At 37.2% G+C, this 20972-nt stretch overlaps 2 protein-coding genes across 5 annotated transcripts in view; both read right to left on the reverse strand.

The window, feature by feature from the left end:
* The window catches only part of LOC307120270 (uncharacterized protein), a 911732-nt gene that overhangs the window by 376676 nt on the left and 514084 nt on the right, over nucleotides 1–20972 (reverse strand). The gene's annotated exons all lie outside the window — the stretch shown is intronic.
* The window catches only part of LOC307120283 (uncharacterized protein), a 29294-nt gene continuing 13809 nt past the window's right edge, over nucleotides 5488–20972 (reverse strand). Inside the window, exons 4-6 of the mRNA XM_079807246.1 lie at nucleotides 14565–14696; nucleotides 14411–14439; nucleotides 5488–6070 (exon numbers count right to left, since the gene is read on the reverse strand). Of these exons, the coding sequence (XP_079663372.1) occupies nucleotides 5924–6070; nucleotides 14411–14439; nucleotides 14565–14696 (308 nt within the window). The 3' untranslated portion in view covers nucleotides 5488–5923. The remainder of the gene's footprint in view (nucleotides 6071–14410; nucleotides 14440–14564; nucleotides 14697–20972) is intronic.

Here is a 20972-nt window from a genome sequence, read left to right on the forward strand (position 1 = left end):
TTTTACGGTCTATGAGCAAGACACGCAGTCACGCACCATAGCAACGTCATGGCAACGACATTTCAGACTGAAAGATACGTAAAAGATAAACGGGAATTTAAGCGCATTGTTTTGTACGTGCGGTTATATTAATTATAATTCAAATTCTGTTTTATTTGTCACAATATTATTGATGATTGTTTAGAGGGGCACTTTATATACTTTTGATACGAGCCCCCGAAGCCCTCCCCTCTGCACTTGCCTGGTGTGTGTGTGTGTGTGTGTGTGTGTGTGTGTGTGTGACCTGTCACAAAACGCGGCGGAAACTCCTTCACGACGTTAATAGTTAGATTAAGGTGTGTACATGTCTACAATGCACTTAGATAATGCGACTAAAACAGGCATACTCCACATGTCTTAATTCGATTTTTGTTTAATTCGAGTATGGCTTTAACCGGATTAAGGTAATTAGAAATCGCTGTTTACATGGTAGTTTCTTAATCAGAGTATGGTCTTAATCAGATTAATATCGGAGTATTGTTGTCCATGTAAACGTACTGACTGGTAGTTTCTTAATCAGAGTATGGTCTTAATCAGATTAATATCGGAGTATTGTTGTCCATGTAAACGTACTGACTCAGTACGTTTACATGGACAACAATACTCCGATATTAATCTGATTAAGACCATACTCTGATTAAGAAACTACCATGTAAACAGCAATTTCTAATTACCTTAATCCGGTTAAAGCCATACTCGAATTAAACAAAAATCGAATTAAGACATGTGGAGTATGCCTATTTTAGTCGCATTATCCAAGTGCCTTGTAGACATGTACACACCTTAATCTAACTATTAACGTCGTGTATGAGTTTTCGCCGCATTTTGTGACAGGACACACACACCAGGCACACACACCAGGCAAGTGCAGAGGGGAGGGCTTTGGGGGCTCGTATCAAAAGTATATAAAGTGCCCCTCTAAACAATCATCAATAATATTGTGACAAATAAAACAGAATTTGGATTATAATTAATATAACCGCGCGTACAAAACAGTAACAATGCGCTCAAATTCCCGTTTATCTTTTACGTATCTTTCAGTCTGAAATGTCGTTGCCATGACGTGTTGCTATGGTGCGTGACTGCGTGTCTTGCTTGACTGCTCACTCGGACATGGCCTCCTCTATATTTTTTTTCTTTGTGTTGTAATAATTCTGCTCATTGTAAAAGTAAAATACAATACGTTTGTATCTGTAATCCCAGATTCATAATTGTCTGCTTACAACAGCGGTCGGGAACCTCTAGGCTCGCGAGCCATATGGCCATTCAGTGAGCGCTTGTGGCTCGATGGCAGAAAAAAACAATCCAAACAATCACGATTGTGAAACCTTAATTTTCATCATTAATCAAAGCTATTATTCGAAATGTTGGCTGTCAAGAAGGAGGCAAGATGGGCAGTGTCTCTTAAAAAAAACTGAAAGACACAATATATACAAAAAATAAAACTATATATATATATATATATATATATATAATTACATTAAAAAGTATAAAAGTCACTCGTTTTTATAAAGTCACACTGTCCAACAGCTACACCCGATGTTAAAATTACAGCGGGTTGCCTGAGCCCATTGATTTGAACAGACCTACGAAACTCGTGCTATGATTGGACGCCGGACAGCGTAGCGTGGCATGGGTACGTAATGACGTACTATTAATCGAGGTATGTTCTGTAACATGTAAAATGGGAACATGAACGTAATATTCTAAAAGCAACTCATGTAAACGCCTTAATCAGATTATGGTCTTATTCAGAGTAAGGTCAATAATTAGATTACTGCTGTCCATGTAAACGTAGTCACTGTTATTTCCTTGAACTGTTTTCATTCTATTATTTAATGTTACCTTAATTTAGTAGTAACAAAACACATTTGTGAAATGCACTTTAAACACCTTACAGATGATTAATTCCACTAAGACTTGCACAGCAGCTAGTAACAGTTATGAAATATCAGACATAATAAATTACACGCACACATTTGTCATTTTGTAGCTGCTTCTGTCCAGTGTCTTTCAGAGCAGGTTTTACAGGTTCAGTTCCTGAGATTCAGAGTTTGATCAAGAACACAATGGTGATATTTAAAGGGTTAGTTCACCCAAAAATTAAAATTCTGTCATTAATTACTTACCCTCATGTCGTTCGACACCCGTAAGACCTCCGGTCATCTTCGGAACAGAAATGAAGATATTTTAGTTGAAATCTGATCGCTCTGAAAGGCCTCCATTGGCACATGAATCAGTGAGTCGAATCGCCAAATTTCAGCAGTTTGGCGGTTTGACACGCGATCCGAATCATCATTCGACTCGCTGATTCATAACGCTTCGAAGCTTCATGATGCCTTGTTTTGAAATCGTCATCACTATGTAAGTCGTTATTTAGGGTTTTTTGCGCACAAAAACTATTATCGCCGATTCATAAAGTTATTTTAGAACCACTGTAGCGAGATGGACTTTGTAACGACGTCTTTAGTACCTTTTAAGGGTCTTGAGAGTGTAAAGAGCATTGTGCCAATGGAGGACTTTCAGAACCATCAGATTTCAACTAAAATATCTTCATTTCTGTTCCGAAGATGAACGGAGGTCTGACGAGTGTCGAACGACATGAGGTAAGTAATTAATGACAGAATTTTCATTTTTGGGTGAACTAACCCTTTAATGGATCAACCCTTGCTGGATTTGAACTTTAAACTTTTCTTTAAACAGAAAGATATAACACCACGCACAAACCTAATGCCAAAGCATTCGTTTTGACAGTGAATGTTTCTAAAACACCAGTTTTGAGGTTATCAAGCAGGTAAATAAAGTGTAAAGACACCAGCATTCATCATAGATTCATCAGGGGCCCGTTTCAGAAAGGAGGTTAAGTGAAAACTCTGAGTATGTTAACCCTGAAATAAGGGGAACTCTGGGTTTTCTGTTTCAGAATGGGAGGTATGTCAAACCCCAGAAAGCAGGGTAAGTCAAGCCCGTTTCTGAAAGAGAGGTAACTTATACTCAGAGTCAGTTACTAGGGTAACTTACTCTGTGAACCTAACCTGGGGCCCGTTTCAGTAAGGAGGTTCAACCAACTCTGAGTTTAAACCTGAACTCTGAGTTGATTTACTCTGAGATGGGAAACTCTGAGTTTTGGGTTTCAGAACAGCTGAATTGAGGTAGATCAATCAACTCTGAGTAGTCTGACTGAGTTAAGCACATGCACTTCAACTATGAAAAGCCACGATCAATGGAGCTCCGAAATTACGATTCACCATGGCAACAGCACCCAACAAAAAGACGTCCGCATACTTCCGGGTCAATATGTAAGTTTAATTCTTAATTATTTTAATTAGGTTTAATTTTCATGGTATCCAAAAGGCAAAAAAAGAATGTGGCAGCAGCTAAAAATGAAGAAAAAAAAAACAATTCAATCAGGTAAAGCTTTAAGCATAACATGTTCATGGGTGTTGGTTTAATTTACAAAAATTTGACATATTAATTAAATATTATTCAGTGTCCAATGTGCAGCAGCTTTTCCCACATATACCCTTTTCACAGTGATGACGTGTTTTAATTGTCATCAATACCGTAAATACAAAAAATGTATGTACATTTATAACACTAATACTTTGTTTGTATTATATTACTTTTGCATCATATTACAAAAAACAAGTTCCCGCTGCTGTGAGGGTGTTTCTAATACAGTGTCTATGGGAGTGATGGTGAGAATTAACATCTTTCTCTCTTTCCACTTCCGTTATCAAACTCACTCTATTTTTTCCCTCTTTTTGAAAGTTGTTAAATCACTATTGTGGAGTTTTTCTTTTGCTATTTGAGCAAATGGGGACACATAAAATATATATTTAATTTATTCTTTCATTCACCGCTATTAAAGTTAACCCTATGACGACTTCTGCTCTGAGAAACCCAGAAATGTGAAAAGGGTCTATGCTCTTTTCACATAATGAAATGTTCTCTGATCCCACCGGTTACATTTATTAATTATGGTAATGACATTAACATTAGACTTCTACTCAGGCCAGCCAAACACCAGCACCACTGACAGATGAAGAGGAGATGGAGGAAGAAAATTAACATTCATCAGGAAAAAGAATAAAGTATTTGTAGGAAATAAAGATGACCATAAGATGACCATTTGTAGGAAATAAAGATGACTGAAAGAAACTTAAAAGAAAGCTTATATTTTCATCATGAGGACACTGTCAAAGTGACAAAAATGGCATGTCCTTTTATACAGGATCCTGACGTTCACTTGATAAACCTCTAGAAGTATCCTAATAATTAGAATTTCCTTTAGGATTTCCAGTGGTTGGACGCATTGATAACACTCATATTCCCATCATCACACTTTCTGAAAACGGATTACAGTATGGAATGGAAGGATGCTGCCAGATAGTAGTACGAGATATATGCCATAACCACCACCACAGCTGTTAAATACATTTATTTTCCTACAAATACTTTATTCTTTTTCCTGTTGGATGTTATTCTTCCTCCATCTCATCTTCATCTGTCAGTGGTGCTGGAGTTCGGCTGGCCTGAGTAGAAGTCAAATGTTAATGTCATTACCCTAATTAATAAATGTAACAGGTGGACATTTCATTAGAGAACATTTCATTATGTGAAAAAAAGCATAGACCCTTTTCACATTTCTGGGTTTCCGAAGCTGAAGTCGTCATAGTTGGGTTAACTTTTATAGCGGTGAATGAGAGAATACATTAAGTATATATATTTTTGTGCCCATTTGCTCAAATAGCAAAAGAAAAACTCCACAATAGTGATTTCACAACTTTCAAAAAGAGGGAAATAATAGAGTGAAATTGATAACGGAAGTGAAAAGAGAGAAAGATGTTCATTTTCACCATCACTCCCATAGACACTGTATTAGAAACACCCTCACAGTAGCGGTAACTTGTTTTTTGTAATTATATATTGTAATGTAATATAATACAAAGTCTTAGTGTTATAAAATGTACATACATTAAAAAAAAAAAAAAAATACAAAAAAACGTTGCAGGATTTACGATATTGATGACCATTAAAACACATCATCACAATCTGTGAAAAGGGTCTATGTGGGAAAAGCTGCTGCACATTGGACACTGAATGATATTTAATTAATATGTCAAATGTTTGTAAAGTCATTAAACCTACTCCCATGAACATTTTATGCTTAAAGCTTTACCTGATTGAATTATGTTTTTATTTTTCATTTTTAGCTGCTGCCACATTCTTTTTTTGCCTTTTGGATACCATGAAAATTAAACTTAACTTAAAGAATTAAGAATTAAACTTACATATTGACCCGGAAGTATGGGAACGTCTTTTTGTTTGGTGCTGTTGCCATGGTGAATCGTAATTTTGGAGCTCCATTGATCGTGGCTTTTCATAGTTGGGGTGCATGTGCTTAACTCAGAGTCGGTCTACTCAGAGTTGGTTGAACCTCCTTACTGAAACGGGCCCCTCGTGTTTTCTGTTCCTCTGTCATGCTACAGAATCAGTAGTGCAGATTCAATTCAGTAAAAGTGTGTTTTTGACTGCCAGTCGCCTTCAAATTCTCATTTGCGCACATGCTCCGTGAAAGGCACTTGCATCTAGCAGTATGACATTACTATGAATCTAATCAAATTTGACCAGTCGTTATTGGGTCTCACAGTGTAAATGCTGCTGAGAATGATTAAAGAAACTGCAATAAAGGTAAAGAGGAGATGATCACATACTCTTCCTGTTTGGATCCTTTAGGGCAGCCTCTAATAATCATTCAAGTCACTGGTGTTGGTACAGATTACTGCTATTGTTTGTATCCTGACACTATTTCTCCATGAGCGATGATAATTAGCTTTTTTCATTATTCAATTAATAATGTTACTGTGAAATCCCAGTAGTCTCAAGTCACACTAGCAGACATCTCATTATCAGTAGCCATGAGTGCAGTCTCAGTCTCAGTCTCATTCTCATTCTGGGACGTCCTATCATCAACATCCATCTGTGGAGTCTCAGTCAGATTAAGGGGCACTGCTTCTGCACGATTCTCCTGAAAGAAAGAAGCAGATTCACAGACGGTGAAACAAATGATCAGGATTAATGATAATGATCACAAAAAAAAATGTGTTTTGCTGAATGTATGGACCCTGTTCTTCTTTCTTAAGTAAAACAGAACAAGCACTCTTAAATAAGCATGTTTAGTTTTGTGTTTAGTGATGATTTCTGAATAAAACCACACACACACGGCCCTGATATAACAGAGAAATTATTTTTTGTTCTTCTGGCAAAAAACAAAACAAAAACGTTTGCACATGACCAGCGATATACTGTAAACATCCCAAAGCCTTTCGCACTGCTGAGAGCGGAGTTTGAATATGTAAATACATGCTGTGCACTTTCCTCTCATTAACAAAATACGTAACACTTTACCTATTTGCGTACTCACCAGAGGGGGCGGGGCTTTGTTGGGGGCATGGTTATGGGGGATTGTTTAGTCAATAATTCAAGAAGGTCCATATTTTAAAGCTCTTTCTAACTTGTACTCAGCCTTGAAACTAACATATAGGTCTTGTGATTGTTTAACTATAGCATTTGTTACAATAAGGGTTTATTTACAAAGCAAGACCATTGACGGCTACTCATTACCATGCAGGCCAATGTTAACTTTTTTCTTTCTTTTTTCTAATCAAACATCAACACAGAAACTATAGCTACAACATGCCACAGGTGTAATATACATCTTTAGTAAACAATATATTCCCTTATCTGATTATCTATTTTAAATTCTACAACTAGTCAATTTGCCACAATAAATACAACAGAACGTGATAAATTCTAGTAAATGTGGTCATCATGAGTTTAAAAAGCTTGCAGGATGATGTTTTCCCCTCTTTTCATCAGTCATTTTAGTGGCTTTTAGCTCATGTTTGACTTTCTCTGTAGTGTTTTACTACATTCTCAATAGAATTCAAATGGGACGCACATTATCATCTGCGTCGCATATAGAGCGGCTCGTGCAAATCTTTGCGTGCGTCTCAATCAGCTCCCTAGCTCAGTAGTCAGGGCACTGATCAGGACATAAGTCAATGGGCTGGGAGCTAGGTCAACTAGGGAGCTGATTGAGACGCACCCTTTGTTTATACTCAACGCGTCCGCACGAGCGGCAAAAATTACATCATCACGGAGTGGGCGGTTGTGTGCGTTGAGAGCGGTAGACCCCATTTCGCTTGGCGTTGTGCCAACCGGAGAACTGGCGTTGCAGAGCCAGGCGAAAGTATAAACAAGGCTTAACACTTTTGGAGCTCGATGGTGAATGCACCTACAGTGATTCGCGCGCCACTTAATTAAACATTTGGGTGTACGTTATCAAGATGAGAAGTAGCGGTACGCAAGAAAAGGTGCAGGTACACTTAAGAGTAAAATGTAGAGGTGCCGGTACAGCGTACGGAGCAGTGTTTGTAACTCATTAATAAATGGTTCGCAAGTGTCCACCCTACATTATGTTTCACAGTTAACCAATATTGGAATTAACATATTCATTATTAATATCTCATCAAGAAATGATGTGCTGTGGATAGGCATCATGAGCCTTTTGTGGAATATCATGGGTAAGACGGTAACCTCTGGTAAGGAACATTAATATATCATTGAGAAAACCACAAATACTACACCCTTCAGTCGAACTAAGATAGTCTATTTTTGCTGCATCATGAAATAAATCAGGAATCAGGTGTCGAGTTAAATAAGTGTGAATAAATACATTTATAACATGCGAGTTAAAAATGGCTCACTATTTGGCAGGCATTCCGTTAAAGTTACTCTTTTTATTCATGCAGTTAGACTGCTTATCAATGATTTATAATGCATTTGTAAATGAGTTATTAGCCATTAACAAACACCTTTATGAACCCTTTACAAAGGGAACCTTAATTTAAAGTGCTACCACAAAATAAACACAACAAAAATGACAGCAGTTACACTTGGAGATGTTCCTGTCTGTCAACAGCAGTGAGGAAACCGCAGTTAAGAAAGCATCTGATCTTAGCGATATTTGCATCAGCTCTGCAGTAAAGTCACATCCCGTTTATTATATGGCACTTTATACAAATGTATTGCTTTAAAGCAGCAGCTTTAGTGTTAAACATGAAAAGACCGCGTCAGTGTCTCTTCTGATTAGAATGACGTTTTAAAGCTGCTCTCCAGTGGGTGTTCATGTGTTACCTTGCAGACGTCTGACCTTGACAGACTGAACACAACAAAAGAACGAGGGGATTTCCACTTCAAAGAAGGCGGAGGCACAACTACAATTAATCAGTCATTTTAAAACTTTCTGCGAGATGCAATTTCACAAACTGTGAGTGTGATTCAGCGGTGCTGCGTCTTCTTGCTCGCTCTCAAAATGGGTCGCACAAGGCAAGCGTTGTAGTTGCACTAGTTGCACTAAGATCAACAGCACTCGGGACAGTTAGTTGACGCTTGTCACTTGCACAGTCAGGCCAACGATTCATCGCCACTAAAGTTTTTCATTTGCATGACTTAAGTCTTACAATTTGAACATTCAAATGTTTTTAAACTATTCATTACTCGTGCACTCAGACAGATATGGTCAGATCTTAGATATGGCTTTCTCTGCGCACATACATAAGCCGCCTCACAGCTTCAGCTTGCAAGTAACAAAACTGACTTCTTTTTCACCGATTACAGCTCTTTAACTGTCAAAAACACACAAAATGATGTCCAAATTCCAGTCTTGGTGAGTATCCTCGTTAGGGTTGGGTATCGTTTAGGTTTGTTTCTATAACGGTGCCAAACCGATACTTTTAAAACGGTACCGGTGCCTAAACGGTGCCTGAACCGATACTTTAAAAAAATTATCATATTCTCTGGCTAAATATTATAGAACGCATCGCCTTATTGTTTCCATGGCGACGCGTCATGCTTCTCACATGACACACAACAGCTGCCACAATAGCGCTGTATAACAGCTCAGCTGTATCGGTTTTATTTAGTTTTTTCTTTTTTAGTCAAAATATTCACAAACTTGCTAACCATGTCATGAACAACCTGATATTCTGATTTTCAAATGTGTGTGAGTGAATGTGTGTTAGTTGATCTATACTGCGCGATGGGCGGCGCCATGTTAGTTTGCGCCTCAGAGAATCGGATCTGTCGGATTTACATCACGTAAATTCATTCACGTCTCACGAAATACATGAAAGTAAGTGACCGGTGAACAGGGAGAAGAATAGAGTAAACTATATAGTTACTATATAATGTGTATCTGATGTGAATAAAACACATAGTCAAGTTATAACTGTCTGAAAGTATTGTTTTTGCCGCTTCCATAGACATCAGTGTTTGTTTTTTTGCTAGTACTTATGAGCATTTAAATGTCTGAAACCTAAAATAAGCTAACATTATGTGATTGAAAACACTGGATTGTTGTGATATGTGACGAGCGCTGAGCGTGTCTGTCTCTGACTCGGTGCCAGCCAAAGCGCGAAAGCACGTTTGAATTTAAGTGGCACAGAAATGAGGCACCGAAATCTGCATTCTGATTCGGTCCAGTACATACCGGTTATATAGGTGCCACATTGGCACCAGGTTTCGGTACCCAACCGTAATCCTCGTACAGACTATCAGTTATGTTTTAAAATACAGTTGAGAAAGAAAACGCATGTCACGTGACAGTCTACTGAAAACAGTATAATGGATCTGTGCACTGACTCTTAAAGTGACAGCAGCCTAATATGCTTGTCATTAAGGTTGATAAAACAACAAAAGATAGCTTTAATTGTGTGTAATCAGGATTAATAGCCTGTATTTATTTTATACAGGACTAAAAGTCTATCCAGTTTTATTTTATGTGTGCTTATGTTTTATTCTGTTTCTGTATTTCTGAATGCTAGCACTAGCGTTAAATTGTGCTACTTTTTTCAGTTTAAAGATTGAAATCAAGCTTCCTTGTGTTGTGTAAACTCTTAAGCAACAACATTGCTCCATTGTAAAACAAAAATACAATGAGTGACCAAACATTTAGGTGAGATAAATGTAATTTTTTTTTAAATGTCTAAAAATGTCACCCCCTCATAGGAATCACCTAAGGGGGGAACTGCCCCCAGTTTTCCTGTGCCTTAAAGGGTTAGTTCACCCAAAAATGAAAATTATGTCATTAATTATTACTCACCCTCATGTCGTTCGACACCCGTAAGACCCGTTCATCTTCGGAACACAAATGAAGATATTTTTGTTGAAAGCTGATGGCTGAGAAAGGCTTCAGACAGGCCTCCATTGGCATTCAGTACATTTACACTCCCAAGACCCATAAAAGGCACTTAAAACGTCGTTACAAAGTCCATCTCACCACAGTGACTCTACAATAATTTTACGATGCGACGACAATAGTTTTTGTGCAAAAAAAAAAAAATCAAAATAACACCTTTATCCAACTTGTTCTTGTCTTCCGTGTGTGTGCCTCCACGACGCATGCGCGAGATTATTACGCAGATCCGGCGTTCGGACACATGACCCAAAAGCGATTTGTTTACAAGCAGAGGAAGACGCGCGTATCTAAGCTGTTGAATTCTACATTGATCGTGCTTTAGGTCTCGGCGTAGTGCTCAAAATGGGGTTAAAGTGTGTATTTCATGGATACCCGAACCCCGGCGCTAAATCATATTCTCGCGCATGCGTCATGGAGGCTAGAGTGCGGATCGGGCCGCATTTTTCTGTCCGAGCCCGGCCCGCGTCCGACAGAGTAGTAACCAAACCAGACCCGAGCCCGGCCGGCTATTTATGTCCGAGCCCGACCCGAGCCCGAATGTAGTGCACAGACTCTTCATAGTTCTGAAATTGCTGTTTTGTTTTGCACGGTAGTGATAGGGTTAACAAAGGTAGTTCAGAGGGGCGGAAACAAATCCTGAAGACGGGTGCGCTTGAGTGAGAGTGTGTTCATCTTCGTTCTGATTAAAAGTTCGGAAACCTCCCTTGTCTGTCATTCTTCAGACATTACACTATTTTTTTTCTCATACTAATGACACATGTACGTTTGTTCGTGTGGAAAGCCCGCTTTTATTAAGCGACTGTAGGAAGGCATTCTGAAATGATTACAGATGAGCGCATCAGCGCGCACACGGGGAAACAAATACACACGTTAACACAGGGCCAAATCAAATAGCCAATTGTGAAACCAAAATTAAATGAACAAAGGTCTACCAAAATGGCCCAGCTAACAGACCAAAACATCAACGTAACACAAATGCAGCTTATTGAAGTGAAAATCACTCTTACCATTTTTCTCGAAAACTGTATGGCTACTAAACTGCAACATGGGATTTATTTACATAATTCATCCATCAAAGTTTAGGCTAATCCAGGTTATTATGCAGAAAAAGGATTGCATCAACTGTGGAAGGCTTCAAGGCTGTCCTCTGCTCGATGGTCCTGCCAGCAGCGCTGAAGTTGCGCTGCCAGCCACATGTAGCCTAATAATATGCAATATGCACTAGGGATGTGACGGTGAGGAAATTTTCCCACCGGTTAATCGACGTGTGACAACACCGGTAATACCGGTATCACCGGCGGGGGCTTGTAAATCACTAATTCTATCTAACAGAAAGTAACATATACGACCGCAACTGAAAACTGAACTGAAAACGCACCAGTGCGCGCACACACCGTGAATGACAGCTCGTCTGTAAATGCGCGCTCTGTGAGACCATGAATGAAGTTCGTCCGTAAATGCGCGCACTGTGAGACCATGAATGAAGTTCGTCTGTAAATGCGTGCTCTGTGAGGCCATGAATGAAGTGCGTCCGTAAATGCGTGCTCTGTGAGGCCATGAATGAAGTTCATCCGTAAATGCGCGCTCTGTGAGGCCATGCACATTTTACTTTCGGTTTTGAATTAGCGCCAATTCGGTGACGGGTTGCTTGAATTGTGGGTTCATTAGCCTATTATTTTATATGAAAAACACAACAACAAAACAAATGACAAATCAAACTCCCTTAAATAGGCGCTTTTACGTTTCGCTTTGAAACCAAATCTTCCGCGATCATCTCAGTCAGCTCCTCACTCTATGATGAATGAAATCTGATGAATGACTCCTGCCGAGACTCACGGTCGGGTCATGCTTTATTAAGCAGACACGTTCAGTTTTATTGTCTGTTCTCTAACTGAACTAAATTATTTTATTAGGATAAAAAAAAAAAAAACGACGGTGGGGCGGTGCCACGGTGGGCAAGTGATGCAAACGGTGTTGAGTCTGAACACCGGTAACACCGGCAACACCGAATATCGTAGCAAGCCTAATATGCACGCACGTGTTGCGCGCTGGTTGCGCGTTGTCACAGCTAGATAAATAAATTTCCGCACAAAGGAAGACGAATGTTAAGGTAATATTTTTAATTTATTTTGATCACAAAAATATCAAGTTAAAAAGGCCCATTGGCTACCTACATAAGCTGTTTTAAATTTCAGATGTTCAATGCCTTATTGCGCTGACGTGACCGAGCCCGACCCCAACATTATTTATAAATATCTAACTTTAAGTGCCTTTTATGGGTCTTGTGAGTGTAAATGTACTGAATGCCAATGGAGCAAGGTTATTTTCGTAAACGAAAACTGAAACTAAGACTAAAACTATTGGTCAAAAAACATTTTCGTAAACTGAAATAAAATTAAAAAATCATAAATGAAAAACTAAAACTAAACGAAACTAAGAACTCTTACTGAAAAACTAACTGAAATAAAATAATAATTAGCAAAAATAAATATTCGTTTTCGTGTTTAATAAGCTCTCTTTACTGTGGCGCAAAATCTGACCTGTAGCGGTTGAGGGAGTGTGTGTATATGGAGCTACAGCGTGGCGCGTGTGGTGAGCTGAGGAGAACCGCTGTCCTGTGACGCGTGCTATGAACACATCGCTAGTCCTGTTCAACGGCTGTTCACAAAGAATGCGTTCATGGCAGTGAAATGGGAAATGACACAAGGTAATGAGATGCACGTTGAACTTAAGCTCACTGCTTTTAGAACGCCGTTACATACGCGACGAGAGACGCAGGTGCAACAGCAACTATAGTAGCAAGTGCTACTGTGTGTTTGAGATTTCATGTTCGCATAATATTGACAGGCTCAAAGGTGTTATCATTGTTTTCACAAATCATTTACTAATAATAATAATATCGTCATCCGTGTGGAGACATTTCCCCACAAAGTAGGGAATACCAGGACACACACACACACACACACACACACACACACACACACACACACACACACACACTTCACAACAGTTTGTGTTGGCTGTAGTCAGATGACTTAAGCTGTGGTCACACTGCTAGCCTACATTGTACTACTGAATAAATAATCTTTAAATAAATAATCTTTTAATTGTTTAACAATATTTCACCTTTAATATGAATGAGTTTGTCAGGATTTTATCATTTTTACTTTCATATTTTTACGTTGCATTTATTTGGTTCTTTGTTCAATCTCAGACCATTGTTTGTCATATAGGTCATAGTTTGACTCAAGCTTTTTTGCTTAAAGGTAAAGACCCAACTTAATGCATGTTTTGTAGATTCCCCTCTCCGTTAAACATATTTTGTTGGACTGTCCTGGGTTAAAACAAGAATTCTCTTTTATCAAGTTATTTCACTTAAGAATTTATTTAGTAAGATTATGCATGAAAAGGTTTTGAATTTATTTTTATCATAAGTTGATTGAAAAAAATCTTGTATATGACATGTTTGTTTGCTTGGTTTTATTGTTTTTATATGATATTTGTATTTTGCCATTTAATTTTTGCCATGAATATAGCCTTAGATGCTGACATGGCATTAAATAAAACTATCTGTATTCCATTATTTTATTATTATTATTATTAAGATGTCTGCATAAGAGTAAACTCTAATCGGTGCAAACATTAAACTTTGCTGAAATTAAAAATCTTGATTTGGTCTCTACACTTCGTTCTGGTAACTCTGCTAAACTATAATTACTAAAACTAAAACATATAAAAACTAAATAGAAATGTGTTTACAAAATAAAAACTAAACTAAAACTAGCAAAATAATTTATAAAACAAACTAAAACTAAACTGAAATTTGTTGCAAAATCGAAAACGATAATAAAATAAAAACTAATTTAAAAATGCAAAACTATAATAACCTTGCAATGGAGGCCTATCTAAAGCCTTTCTCAGCCATCAGCTTTCAACTAAAATATCTTCATTTCTGTTCCGAATATGAACGGAGGTCTTGCAGGTCTCGAACGACATAAGGGTGAGTAATTAATGACAGAATTTTCATTTTTGGGTGAACTAACCCTTTAACAGTTCTCACAGATATTAGACAGAGATTAGACAGATTCAGTGCTCACAGTCTCTCACCTGAGGATTATTGTCCTGCTCCCGGTTTCCTGTTTGAACAATAACAACAAACTCTTACTTTGGGTCAATAAGAATGAAAACACATACTTTTACATTCTTTTTGCACAATAAATCTCATTTACATTTAGTACAATCACCTGTATGTATTACTTGCCTTTTTGTCTTGCTGGTGTAGATTTCCTGTGGCGATAGTAAATGACAGCAGCAGCTGCAGCCACAAGCAGAAAAACAACAGCCACACTTATTCCTCTTACAGGACCTGAAGACAGACCTAAATCTGGAACAGCTAAAGACAGACAATCATTATTAACAGATTGACTGATAATTTCAGTTGAAAGACATTTGATATTGATTTATTTGATAAATAGCTGGCTGATTTTATTTTTTTTAACAGCAGTTAAGATAGCATCAGCACTGTAAGGACAACTGGAAACAATGTTCACAGGAAAACGGACTGATATTATGCATTTTTCTTATACTTATATAATATACCTCAAAAATTCACAATGCAATATAATATACCTCAAAAATTCACAATGCAACATTAAACTCAATGTGACAATTAATCGGAAATTAAACAGCACGCAATTTGTCAAAGGCTGCAATTATTGTGTGTGCAGCTTCAGTGAAGCACGACTCTATGATCAGTGTAAATGCTGCTTCATCTGAAAGCCAGAGGGCGCTCTTGCGCAGGGTACTCCAAATATACACCGCAGAAGCACAATAGCGCACATCATTCCAGGAAATCCCTATGAACAGAAGATTGAAACGCTTTGATTAAACACGACTAAATGCTTCGTGTTTGGAAAGATGTTGACGCATGTTGCTTTTTCAAATGCACGTTATAAGCGACTCAAACTCGTAGAGCTTTCAGACGGAGCAGCATTTACTACTGATCACAGAGCCGTCCTGCACTGACAAACTGCGGATAAAAATCGCAGCCTTTGCGATTTCATAATCGTGACAAGCCAAACCGATTTAAGACGATTTTAATTTATTTATTAAAATTTAAATAATTGTAATTGTTAATTCCGATTAGTCGTGCAGCCCTAATTATTAGTCAGTGTCATTTTGTTTTTAGACCACAAAATCAACAATGTCACTAAATAAGTGTGTTTCTGGTTGTGAGGGAAAGATAACCTTGTTCAGCTTCCCAAATAACCCAGCGTTAAGGAAACAGTGGATGCAGTTTGTTTTTCCGGAGAAGCAACAGAGTTCTGGGGAGAATTCCAGAAAGCAGGTTGTGTGACATACTCAGGTATGTTTAAGAGTAAGTTAGCGGAGATGTCACGGGGTGACCATGTTCAGTGGGGGAGGAACACACGCTAGGGAAGGGGTTTCCCTTGCAGGGCTCCAGAGTGCGACTAAATGGTCGCATTTTGCGACTAAAATTTGAGATTGTGTGACTGAATTTTACATCCAGTCGCACATGTGCGACCAGTAAATTTGCCTGCTGTCGGTACTGGAGAAATTAAGAAAATACACTTACTAATTATAATTGATAGACGTTATGTCTGGCAAATTCTATCTTTGCCAGCCGTTTCTATATGAGAGAATATTAAACCATTTGTCCGTGATGCATTTTTGCCTTTCGCAATCCAGAAGAGAGAGAAAGCGAGCGAGCTACAGCAACACAACACCACAGTCAGCTTAATGAGTGAGGATGGCCAAGAACTAAACAAAAGTTTAGTCTGCTTAAACTTTAGGGATGTTATGTACTTTTAACTGACAGGATCTGGTTAGTTATTAGATGAGTGAACCCCTCTGGGTGCCGGTCAGAGCACAGTTGTATAAGGATGAGGAGACAGGTAAGTAGTTTTTTAGGTGGTGTATTTATAAAGGATAAGCTGCAGAGGTATCAATTACAGGCAGTAGAGGCATTAGTCTGAAACAAAAAATACAATAAAGAATAATGAATAACTTTCTAGCTTGGCATATATATAATAAACCATGAAATATACAAATATACAATCCAAAGAAGGAAATGAAGGCATCACATGGTGCATTAAGCTGTACACGATCATTTAACATGATACACACTCCATATATGGATATCGCGGCACATCCGAGTGTAATCGTTCGTCTGATATAAACAGCTCAAAATAACCAAAATCACATAACAAAGGTATTATATCAACAAAGGCAGTGATATACATCTCAATAAAGAAGAAATAATCACATATGGAACAGCATTATTAAGCTAATCTAACAGAAACATCGGCTGAGGGCATGTTTAGACATGTCAGAGTGACAAAGTTATAAATAACTCAGTACCGATCTCAATAAACACCAAAATAAGGCAAACAGGCTTACTTGTAGGTCAATGACTAACACCTTGGGAACTGCTGCAGCAAATAATACAATTTAACAGGAATAAATGTCCTTTCAGCGACGGCTAGCGGACCATTTAAGTTCAGCAGGCAACGGCAGATTATCGCACCAGGGTCAGGGTATATTCTGGCAAACCGTTTGCCAATCGCGTCTAGCAATGGGCAAAGCAAACTGTTGTACACGCCATATATGAACACGTGATGGATAACTCGCCAAGCAAATCATTCGTTTACCTTTTCCCAGTGCGATATTGATGAAGGAATTAAGTATAAGAGAATGAAGCAGCAGGAGGCGTGTCAACAGTTAACAATTTCAAAGTTAAAGTTCGTAACTCAGCACTTGTATATCCTTTATGCCACGAGAGTGTGCAGCTGTAGCCTGTAAACTGTACACGATGTGCAAATATGTAGGCTACATAACTTAGGCGACCATACGTTCTGATACAGATGTGTGTGTGTGTGTGTATATATATATATATATATATATATATATATATATATATATATATATATATAAAATCTTTCTGTTCTATTGTGTCATTCATGTATGCATATGTACACTGAGCTCCTGAAAACCACAACAAATTCCTTGAGCTCATCCCCTCCTCCCATTTACATTTAAATTGTAAGTTTTAAGTTTAGCATGTAGATGGTGATGCAGCATCATCAGCCAATGTATTAAGTGAAAGTATTCATTAAAATAATAAATAACAATGAAGAGCTATTCTGTTTACTCCATTTATGCCCATTTTTAAATACCCATACTTTAATTGGAGATATGTAATAACAGCAACAGCGATTTAAATTGAATGATTTTACTCAAGTAGCCTAGAGGTTTTAATGAATATGTAGCTAGATATCTGTAATGTACAACTTTCTTATTGAATTATTTAAATAACCCCATGAACTACAACAGAGTGAGTTCCGGAAGCCATCCGCTCACATTACAACAGTAAAATTAGCAGAAAATTCCATCAATCAGAGAGTATAAAAAGGTAACAAAATAGCTCTTTAGCTCTGCCCTCTCCCATAAAGCACTGCAAATGACGTAATTGAGTTGATCTGCCTACGCTCACAAAATAACTACTGTAAATGTTTGTATGTATGTGCATATTTTGCAATATATAAATGTATTTTGTCTTTCAAAGATGTTTTTTGTAGTTTGTATTGTGATTCACATCGTAGCTGTTAGCTTGGTTCATGGCTTTTTTTTAAATGAGTGGAAAAAATACTTCCAGAAACCAGCATTTCTGAAAAAGGGGGTGGTCACTATAATGCACTCTGTAAGTATTATACATTTTAAAATAAAAACAAGTATTAACATGCCACTTTGTCTTCTGCCAGTTCTTGGCATTTTCCACAAATCAAATCCAAAAACATTAATGTGTACACAAATCCCTCATTACCAAAAACCTATTTAGCATATTACAATGTCTTAAATTGCTATTTTCCAGAGACACAAATTTGATAAATGAACAAAACTGTTTCGAATGACTAAATCTCACAAATGCTGATATTCAGATGAAATTACAAAATTAAAAAGAGCACAGCCATTCATTAAAGGTGCAGTGTGTTTTTAGCAGCATCTAGTGGTGAGGTTGTGAATTGCAACTGCCCTCCGCTCACCCCTCTTTACGGTGGCCAACACAGGACAAAGATGTGGTCGTCTGAGACAGCAGAGAGTAGCTAGCACTCTGTAGAGAAGTTTGTCCGTTTAGGGCTACTGTAGAAACATTGCGGCACAAGATGGCGACTTCACTGTAAGGGTGATGTAGATAGAAATGGCTCATAAGATATAAATATATATATAAATATATATATATAAATATATATATAATAATAGATATATATATAAATATATATATATATATATATATATTTTTTTTTTTTCTTTTTTTTTGGAGAAAAAAGAAGAAGGGAGACAAATATAGCATTTTACATTACAGTATGCCATGTGATACTGTAAACAGATTACCATGGTATAGACTGTCACATTATTGTAACTCACCCTTATAAAGCTCAACTACAGTAGATTCAGTCATATGGTACAGTGAGAAGTGAGAACATTTATTGGCAGCAAACTCTGTCATAGCACAGAACCTCATGGCTGTGTCATAACTTTATCACACCTTTTGATAACACACGGAATACTATCACAAACATTATGGATTCAGTTACATAAGTTAGGTAATGTAAGTGTATTTTCTAATTAGGCATATATAGCCTGTGTTACTGTAGATAATTCAGCAAAAAGGGTGATTTGAAACATGTATCTTGCATTGTTTGCTGTTGGATGAACTGATTGTTAAAAGTACTAAACTGAAAGAAGATCACACTGTTGTGTTTCGGTGATTAAACCAAATGTTCTCATTACATATTATAATAATCTTGTGATTGAAACAATGATTATGTGGACTGAAAATATGTGCAACTGAATGAAAGCATGAGATCAGGTTGTGAAAGAATGACGAGCTGTGTTACAAGTGTGATCAGTTTGGATTTTTGTACTAAGAGTTTTGAAAATGTACACCTTACTTGCGAAAATAGTACCAAAGCGAATAAAAAAAAACTGTAATAGAAACAATTGCTTTTATATATTGAAAACTTGGTTTATGTATATTAAACTGCATTTCTGTCAATAGATCCTCATAAATACTACACACTGCACCTTTAAATTATATGAGATTTTGTTTCATCTATGGTCAAAAGAAAAAATGTGTGATGTGAGTGATGGATGGATGGAGTGATTGATGGAGGGAGGGAGGGAGGGAGTGATAGAGTGATGGATGAAGTGATGGAATGATGGATGGAGGGATAGATAGATAGATAGATAGATAGATAGATAGATAGATAGATAGATAGATAGATAGATAGATAGATAGATAGATAGATAGATAGATAGATAGATAGATAGATAGATAGATAGATAGATAGATAGATAGATAGATAGATAGATAGAACTGAAATAATGTTTACGTTATTTCAAATAGTTATGCACTAAAATAAAATTAAAAAGTCAACAGGATTTTTTTGTATTTATTAATAGTTAAAATGTATACATTTTTGCATTGCTTTTAAAAAAATATTTACTAATAATTAGTTTTCCTATTAGTTTTCCTATGTGTTATGATACCATAACTAAATAAAGAAAAAAGTGTTTTGTATATGAAAGTATATAAGTATGTATATGAAAACGTTTCAATTAAATTACAAGAAATAAAATGTGCACTGTAGCCTATGTAATATTTACCACCAGCACAGTCAGGTAGGCTACTTATTTTGTTTATATTTTATTTATTTAAATTGAGACATAACATAAGGACGATTTGGATGCTTAAGATTATGGAATAATCAAGTCATTTTTAAAGTAGAGGGCAGTTTATCTGCCAGTGAGTGTTGAATTTGGATTAAAACTAAATGCTATTATTTTAATAGTGCTTACACATTTATTTAAAACCTAATTTGCAGGAACTTTAACTTTGAATTGTTAACTGTTGACACGCCTCCTGCTGCTTCATTCTCTTATACTTAATTCCTTCATCAATATCGCACTGGGAAAAGGTAAACGAATGATTTGCTTGGCGAGTTATCCATCACGTGTTCGTATATGGCGTGTACAACAGTTTGCTTTGCCCATTGCTAGACGCGATTGGCAAACGGTTTGCCAGAATATACCCTGACCCACCAGACTCCTCAGCCCGAAAGTGAGATATGATGTCAAAATAAAAGCCCTCTCTTAAAGGAGCCTTTACAACAAGGGATGTGCTGTGATATTAATCTAATTTTATTTTCGATTTTGGCTTCCAAGAATTATAAAAATATGGTATGAGGTAAAACTATTCCTATAGAGAATGGGAACGTGACTTCAGCAACGCAATGCATTCGCGGACTTTAGGACACAGACACTACATTAGAGAATGAGTAGTAGTGGAGGTAGACTTTAAAACTTGTATTATACAGTTAAAAACACATCAGAATGGTGAACGCTTGCTGTGTTATGAACTGCCATAGCCGCTCTTACAACCTGCGTGGAAAACATATCTCAAATCATGCGCAATATTTCAGTTTACCAGCTTGGAAATAACAAAAGTAAGTGAAAGTAATGCTGCCTTCACGTGCTATCGTAAATTTGACAATTCCAACTTCTAAAGTCGTGATTATGAAGTATGAACTCATCTCGTTCATATTTCGAAGCGCGTTCACGTGCAATTTTTACCTAGGAAACTCCTATT

This window comes from Gobio gobio (genome assembly GCF_949357685.1).
Source record: "Gobio gobio genome assembly, chromosome: 24".
Classification (NCBI taxonomy): Eukaryota; Metazoa; Chordata; class Actinopteri; order Cypriniformes; family Gobionidae; genus Gobio; species Gobio gobio.